Here is an 8,665-nt window from a genome sequence, read left to right on the forward strand (position 1 = left end):
GCAAAGTATGGATTAAGAGAGAACCATTATTCCACTTGTACAAATGGCATGGTCCCCCATATTGTAGAAATTATAATAGGAACATATAAGCTGATCAAAAAATCTGTTGTAAACACTTCTAGATGAGAAAAAAGAGAATTCTCCCAATGCTATGTGGTGACTTAGGCAAACTATCCATACTTGGAGACAACCGAAGCAGGTTTAGAAGGTGTCAGTTCCCCATATTTCTACGTCTAGATATATCTGATAGTTTTAGGCCAGCATGGGCCCAAGTCAGGGTCTTTGATGGTAGGAGAGTTCTGGATAATTGACAGTAATCTTGGTGAAGTACCCAGTTGCTGCTTATATTAAAAACACCTGGTTAGAATATCTACTTGATAATCTATTAAAAACCTTGTTTAATTAGGGCTTCATGAGATCACCCTAGAATACCACTAATGTAGAAACTTGAACTTTGGGTAGGCTATTTATATTCTTCAAGGACTTAGAGGACCGAAGGTCATCTTGGACTCTCCAGAGTCTCGGTGTGGAGCAAAATTCAAAGGCTTCTTGGAAATCCAGGATTCGGTACTTTTGGTGAATCAAATGCAGTAAATAGCAGTAGTTGTTTTCTTTTTAATTTTGCACTAATTTTCACCTATTCCTTTCTCATTTACCAGGGTGATGACCATGAGCAACTATTGAGGCCATGGCCAGACTTACCTTCAGCTTGTGTTCCAGTATCCTTGTCTGTTCTCTCAGAGCCTTGTCTCTGTCCTTCTCCAGCTTCTTTCTCAGTTGGACTATGTTTTCCTCCAGACTCCTATTTTGCACCTCAATCTGCTGCTGCTGCTCCTTGTGCTTCTGTCTTAGCCACTCCTGTTCCTTCTCAGCTTGCTCCTTCTTAGCCCGCTCCTCTGCCCCATGACAATTTTAGAAAAAGAAGAAAGTACAAGATCAGGCCTGAACTCTAACATTTTAAGAGAACAAATCAAATTTGAAAGAGATGAGGAATCTCCAATTTCACCCAATGGCTACACCATCAAGAGCAGGTTTGATAATGTAATGGAAAAGACCTTGACTGTCTGGTTGATATAAAACCACACTCTGCTTGTTATGTTCAGATTTGGCAGAATGTAAATTCCACAGAAGGAAAAATTTGTTGTTTTGGAAAGATCTTAATGTGATCTGTCAGAGAGCACTGCAGGAAATGCCACCACACTGAGAGTTGCATCATGCCCCATACCTGCTATGGCCTTCTCCCCTTGGGTCAGGGCTTTATCTGCCTGCAGGATGGATTTCTCTATTGACACCTGTGACGTCAGGAAGCGTTGGAAGACCTCTGTTGCCTGAGGACACAAGAAGGGACAAAGAACTTAGAGTTCCACTGAGGAGATTTGTCCTGTGCAAACAAGTCCATATGTGTCATTTTTACTTTCTGTTTAAAATGCTCCAGGATCCTCTACAAAGAGTCCAAGCACTTTACTGTGACCAAAGACTCTCCATGTCTTCCTCCACTCCCTCTTCCAGAACTACTTCATTCCACATGCTCAAGGTCAGCCAGTCAGAATTATATGCTGTTGCACAAACCCATAACAACTTTGGTTCTGTTATGAATTTGCATGTTTACTTGGGGCTCTTCCCTTTGATTAACATTCAACCCAGACAACATGTACAAATATTTCAAACTTTACATCCCCTCTTCTTTGGGAAGATTTTATAGACTACTAGAGGCCCAGTGCATGAAATTTGTGCACTCAAAGGGGGAGGTCCCTCAGTATGGCCTACACCCTCTCGCAGTCTGGGAGCCCTCGGGGGATGTTCAACTGATGGCGGGGAGTAGGCCTAATCTGGCAGTCAGACATCCTTAGCTCTGTCGCGAAGGTGGGAAAGGCTCCCGTCACCACCGCTGGACTCACAAGCCTTGAACTCAGCTATGGCTGAGCTGCACCCTCCCTGTGGGAGCACACTGACCACCAGGGGTCAGCTTCTGCATTGAGCATCTGCCCTCTGGGGGTCAGTGCACTTCATAGTGACTGGTTGTTCCACTGTTTGGTTGATTTGCATATTAGCCTTTTATTATATAGGACTAGAGGCCTGGTGCACAAAATTTGTGCACAGGTAGGGTCCCTAGGCAATTAGGGCTGATCTGTGGGGTGCCTGGGAGGTGGCCCCAGCTGGCACCAGCCTTGGCTGGCCTGGGACCTGAGGTCTGGGGACAGTTCTTGCGTTGAGAATCTGCCCCCTGGTGGTCAGTGCACGCCATAGCAACTGGTCATTACACTGGTCCTTCTGCTGTTAGGTCGATTTGCATATTAGGCTTTTATTATATAGGAATGTCCTATGTGAAAGGTAGACTCTAATCTATGTTGCTGTTCTCCCTAGGCACTTGCTAGATGTGCAAATTTAAGCAAATTATATAACCTACCTGTGTCTCCTAATTCACATCTATAAAATGTGGGTAAGAAAATAAATGTTTCATAACATTTTGGATGGGGGAGTCCCTCAGCCCAGCCTGCCCCCTCTCACAGTCTGGGAGCCCTCAGGAGCAGGAGGTGACCCAGTGATCAAGAGAAGGTGATACCCCCATCACACCTCTGCTGCAGCCACTGCCGGCAGCACAAGCCTTGGCTGGCCTTGATTACCTGAGCCTTGGGTGGCCCTGGGCATCTGGGAAGCTGTCATCTGAGGTTAGCCCATGCCTTGGGCCCACTCTGGGCGACTGGGCAGCCAACATGATATCCAAGGCTTGCCTGCACCTTGGGCATTGGCTGGACAGCCGACATGACATCCGAGGTTTGCCTGCACCTCGGGACAGCCGTAGGCGGCTGGGCACCTGACATCCAAGGCTTGCCTGTGCCTCGAACCAGTCCTGGGTGGCTGGGGAGCTGAGGTCGGGCATAGCAGCACCGGGAACCTGCCACCGCCCAGTGGTGGTGAAAGGACTGGGGGACTCCAGTGGGGCTGAGGGAACTGGGCACAGCCATCTTGTGGCTATGGGCACTGCCATCTTTGTGACAGCATGACGGTCAATTTGCAAATTCCTTCTCAATATCTCTAGATATTGAAAGGGAATTTTGGAGTAAGATGTTTCCATGAGACAATCATTAATTTGTTCTCTGTATCGATGAGTATATTTCCAATTTATTGGTTCATTTATTTGTGATTTAGATTCCTCAGATAAGTGCAATCATACCGTACTTGTCTTTGTCTGAGTGATTTCATGATGTTCAACCAACTGAGCCACACCAATTAGGGCAAGTATGGTTTAAGAAGATGCCTATATAAGTGCCAAATTGACAAGGGGTTAACTTATGATGGTTAGTTTTAGGTGTCAATTTGACTGACTATGGAGTGCCCAGATTAAACATTATTTCTGGGTGTGTCTGAGCAGCTGTTTCCAGATGAGATTAGCATTTGGAATGGTGGACTCAGTAAAGTAATTGCCCTCTCCATTGTAGGTGGGCATCATTCAATCCACTGAGGACTTAAAAGAACAAAGAATAGTGGGAGGATGAATTCATATATCTTTTGTGTGTGTGTGTGCGTGTGTGTGTGTGTGTGTGTGTGTGTGTTTCTACCTCTCACTGTTGAGCTGCAACATTTCATCTCCTGCCCTCAGACTGGGATATACAACATAGGCTTCCCTGATTCTCAGGCCTTGGGACTTACATTAAGTACACCACCAGATTTCCTGGGTCTCCATCTTGCAAATGGCTGATCATGGGACTTTTCAGCCTTCATAATTGCATAAATTGAATATATATATATATATTACTGATTTCATAAAGAGGAAGGAAGAGTGAGAAACACACAGAGAGAGAAACATCAATCAGCTACCTTCTGCATACCCCCCACTGATGACCAAGCCTTCAACTCAGGCATGTGCGCTGACAGAGAATCCAACCAGCAACCACCAGAGCCACACCAGCCAGGGCACTATATCTATCTATCTATCTATCTATCTATCTATCTATCTATCTATCTCTATCTAATCTATCATCTCCATCTTATTGGTTCTGTTTCTCTGGAGAAGCCTGATTAATAAATGCTCCAAAGGAAAAATCAGATCAAGGGTGAGCCCATTACATTTCTATGATCTGAGATTTGGGTGGTTTCCCCAGGGTAGCTGAGATCATACTGGGTCATTGTTTGATCCCTTGCAGCATCACTTTTGCAGTCATGCTGAAGGTGACCTCTCAGTTTTATATGATAATTCATCTAAGATAGAGTGAAAGACAACAGCTCCTATAAACCCCACTCCGAAATGCAGCCTATCCAAAAAGCATTGGTGAATGTACCAGATGCCTCTGAAGATGTGTGGAGGGGGCATCTTTTTTTCCTAAGACTTTTTGCCCATCGTACCCTGAATGGAAACACAAGCCTTCCATTCCCCCAAAGATCATTCTCTTTCTCCCTGATGCCTCTATTCTTTCCTCTTTCTTATTCTACTAGTATCTGCTTTCCTCTATCCACTAACTTGCTTTTTGGAGGAAACATAATTACTTTCACAAAGTAATTTAGAAGTCATTTTTTATTGCTTAGGTTTGTGCTAGATTCACATCCCTGTATTAGCCACCTCTGCTTCAGTAGGCATGTCAATTAATTTTTGACAAACATGCAAATTTTCCTCTATCAGAGAAACACAGCAAAATAGAGTTAGTATTGTCAATAGAGCAATGTACAAAGGAGCCAGAGGCCTTCAGGAAGCTGAGATGAATACATGCACTACATGTGAAACTGAACTTTTCAAGTGGGTTAAACCAAACTCCCACATCCTGATACAGTTCTTGGAACTGGCCTACATCACTGAACTCTGTGAAAAAGAAGTTTTTCACCTAGCAAGAGACATAAGCAATCAATCATGTACAGCATATTTTGAATCTGCTTGAAAGCACCAATCAAAACTATTTCAAAACAACTTGTGTTAACTCCTTTGAAATCTCACCTTTTACTGTCTTCATAAACTCTGTCCCCATTTTTCCCTCTTGGATTTCTATGCAAATCTTTGTCACCTAGATGGTAATTTTTTTAAAGGATTTGTTTGCCATGCAGTTCTTTGTTGAAATTGATTGATGCCACTCTAGCAAGAATGTTGGAGTAAGGTGTTAAAATAATAAATATTTTATTTGTAGTTTTTATTTTATAATAGAGGCCTGGTGCATGAACATTCATGCACTGTGGAGGGGGGGTCCCTCAGCCCAGCCTGCCCCCTCTCACAGTCTGGGAGCCCTCAGGGGATGTCCTACTGATGCCGTGTAGGCTTGGAGCAGGCGCCCAGTGTCTGTGTGTGTATGTCTGTGTGTGTGTGTCCGCTGGGGGCGTCGGAGGCTCAGAGCAGGTGCCCCGTGTGTGTGTGTGTGTGTGTGTGTGTGTGTGTGTCCACTGGGCAGGGGGGGGCGGGGTGGCAGTGTGGCCAGGCTGGGCCCTGAGTAGTACCACTGCTGCTGCCACTGTCATTAGCGTCTGGGATGCAGGCATGGGTTGAAAAGACTGAACCACACCCCAGGCCTCTCTGACCCTGAGTTTGTTCATCTCGAAGTTGAAGCAGGAGGGGCCAGGCCCTGCACTCTAGGCCCTTCACGGAGTCATCTTTTTTGCCCTCAGTCATCTTCCCCTTTCCAGGCCTGAGCACAGCAGAGTTCTTCTTGTTTTTTGTTTGTTTGTTTGTTTTACTTTTTTTCCTTTTTCTTTTTAAAAGAAGGTGGAGATTTCTAGAAAAGACAAAATTACAGAGACAGAAAACAGACCTGTGGTTGCCTGGGGCTGGAGTGAGGTTGACTGCAGATGGGCAAACAGCGTGATGGAAGTTTGTTAAACGGTTTGTGTCAGTGGTTGAGCTGCTGTGGAAATTCACGCATCAAACAGTATACCAGCAGTGGGTGAGTTGTATGGCATTTAAGTGCCTCTTTGAGAAAGTGGTGTAAAGGTGTACATCTAAAAGGGAACCCTCTTAAAATCACAGTTGGTGAGAGATTACCACCTTCTAGGAACTTGATAGAAAGTGTTCAGTCAATGGTTGTGAACTTGAAGAAGAGTGGAGAAGGTGCTGAATTGGAAGCCTTTATGTGACCTGGGCAGGTCTAAACTCTGTCTGGGTCTGTTTCCCCGTCTGTGACCTCCAGAGTTGATGCCCTCGGAGGGGTGAGAGGTGCCTGGGACAGCCCCTGTGGTGGCTGCCCTGCCCAGTGCTCTGTGCTGCAAATCCTCGGGCTGTCCCAGGGCTGCTGTGCCTTCACCTTTGCCACAGAGTACCTCTGCCTTCCTGCCTTTGTACGGAGAACTTTCGCCCACCAGCCCCTGGAGCAAACACACAGCCGGAAACAATTGGAAACCTGGAACTATTGGAAAATCTGGATTGGCCTGGCCTCATTTCACCCCACCCCTGGCTCCTTCCCTTGACAGGGACCAGAAATGCAACACACAGCTGGGAACAACTGGAAAATCCGGATTGGCCTGGCCTCATTTCACCCCACCCCTGGCTCCTTCCCTTGACAGGGACCAGAAATGCAACACACAGCTGGGAACAACTGGAAAATCCGGATTGGCCTGGCCTCATTTCACCCCACCCCTGGCTCCTTCCCTTGACAGGGACCAGAAAAGCAACCAGGAGACTGACCCGGAGAAAGCACCTCAGACCAAGGGGCACTCGTACACATGGCAGGCTAAGCTTTCCTCTTCCCTTGCAGCCCTGACAGGTGACCTCAGCTGCATAGGCTCGGAGCAGGCACCGTGTGTGTGTGTGTGTGTGTGTGTGTGTGTGTGTGTGTCCGCTGGGGACCTGCCCCCAGCTGCATCTGAGTCTCAGAGCAGGCGCCCCTCTGTGTTGATCTCTAAGGCTCTGGGCTGTGCCTGCATGTTGTTCTCTCAGTGCCCAGCACCCTCCTCCTGAACTGGTTGTGACCATTATGGAGTCTCAACCTCATTTGCATATTACTGCTATATAGATAGATAGATAGAGAGATAAATAGATAGATAGATAGATAGATAGATAGATAGATAGATAGATTGTTGTATACAATTGTTTCTTAAATCAGTTAAGAGAAGAAAGAAGATGGAATCTGCATTTATACTGTCTTTTGTAATTACACAATTCCCTTAATGGTTCTCTTTGTTTTTCTATATGGATTTGTATTACCATCTGGGGTCACCTGCTTCCTTCCTGAAAATCTCCTGTTGTGTTTTTTCTAAAGACAATTTGCTAGCAATATAGTTTCTCCAAGTCCCCACACTGTTTCAAATAAAATCAGTTGTTTGGGGGAGAACTTCAGAGATGCACTTCAGAGGACAAATATCTCTGAGCCATTGCTCCTCTCCCGGGCAGGGGTGGTAGCCTCTGGTCTTCCCCATGTGCCTCTCCCAGCTTGGAAACTTCTTCCTACAAGTCAGCCAGAGGGAGGGTGAGCAGGCCAGGCAATCTCAGCCTGCTGTGCATCAGCTAGAGCCTTCACTCTGTGAGTGGGGCTGGGTGCAGGTTGGGAGCCCCAGCCTCCAGTCTCTGCAACTCAGTGTTGGAGGGGATGAGAAATACTGGTGCCTGCCTCTCCCAGTGACATACCTTACCCTGCTTGAAAGAGGGAAGAGGGAGCCACATCTTGTGGACTACACCCCCAGGAACTAGCAATGGAGCTTTTGTCAAACTGAACTGTAAGATTAGAGTCACTCAAGGAATTAGGCTGACACAGCAAGCAAGCAGGAGGGAAGTTTATCAGAGGGAATGGGGGGATGGAGCCACAACCAGGGAAGGTTAGCACACAGTCTCTGCTGCCCTCGGGGTTGAATTTTATGTGCAAAACTGCAAGGGCGGAGGCTGGGGGATGTAAGTGTTCTAGTCTGATTACATGGAGTCCATTGTCCTTCAACCCGATTTGTGCTGGCCCTTGAGGCTGTGGGCTGTAAGCTGCCTTCATTATTTTTTGGTCTGATGTCTCGCCCTCAGTGCAACTGCCTCCTGTTGAGCCTGATAGGTGACCACAGATTGTTCCATGAAATGATGCTGGGGCCACTTTCTCCTTTGGGACTTTCTAGTTAGTCCGCCTGAGCCAAATGTCCTCTGCTGGCCTGTCATGAACTAGTTATGAAATCCCGTAAAATCCATGTACCCTCCCGTTTACAAAGCTTTCAAAAATTCCTTTCATGGTTGTTGAGTCACTGCTTTTCACGCAGTGCTTTCAGTTTCACATTACTCTAAATCCGTTATTTCTAATACAGTACTTTAGGAGGTCAGGACAGCCACGTCACATCGGAGTTTAAATAAAAGCCCAACCATCCAGTGAAAGGCAGAGAAGTAACAAACCACTCCAACCTACACTGAGGGGGGAAAAACAGGTAAGAACTTTATTTTCTCATCAAAGCAGCTTTCTCTCCACCTCTAAAGGACCTGTACTCTGAGAAATGGAGTCCAGGATAAGGTTGGAGCAGAGTGGGAGGGATTTATAAGGGTCAGTTCATTTTCCAAAGAACATGAGCATGAGGATAAGTTGCAGCAGAGCCCGCGTGGGACAGGCAGTGAGGTGCAATCCCGGTGATATCAGGTGGCAGCGCATCCCTAAGTGTCACTACTGTGCTTGGAGGAATTAGGCAGCAGCAGACAGGGGGCTAAGCTCAGAGTTTGAAATGCATTACAATTGTCTTTCTCTTTGCCAACACTGTATTAGGCTGCAGACACAGTTAAATTACCATTGTC

At 46.3% G+C, this 8,665-nt stretch overlaps 2 protein-coding genes across 2 annotated transcripts in view; one reads left to right on the forward strand and one right to left on the reverse strand.

Annotated features, from left to right (window-relative positions):
* The window catches only part of LOC106698004 (guanylate-binding protein 6-like), a 4,410-nt gene extending 687 nt beyond the window's left edge, over positions 1-3,723 (reverse strand). Inside the window, exons 1-3 of the mRNA XM_023758245.1 lie at positions 3,652-3,723; positions 1,226-1,328; positions 703-896 (exon numbers count right to left, since the gene is read on the reverse strand). Coding sequence (XP_023614013.1) covers positions 703-896; positions 1,226-1,328; positions 3,652-3,723 — 369 coding nt within the window. The remainder of the gene's footprint in view (positions 1-702; positions 897-1,225; positions 1,329-3,651) is intronic.
* Positions 3,724-8,285: 4,562 nt separating this feature from the next.
* Positions 8,286-8,665, forward strand: part of LOC102432009 (guanylate-binding protein 1-like) — a 208,557-nt gene continuing 208,177 nt past the window's right edge. Inside the window, exon 1 of the mRNA XM_023758238.1 lies at positions 8,286-8,303. The gene's annotated coding sequence lies outside the window, so the exon portion shown is untranslated. The remainder of the gene's footprint in view (positions 8,304-8,665) is intronic.

This window comes from Myotis lucifugus, unplaced genomic scaffold, assembly GCF_000147115.1.
Source record: "Myotis lucifugus unplaced genomic scaffold, Myoluc2.0 scaffold_126, whole genome shotgun sequence".
Lineage (NCBI taxonomy): Eukaryota > Metazoa > Chordata > Mammalia > Chiroptera > Vespertilionidae > Myotis > Myotis lucifugus.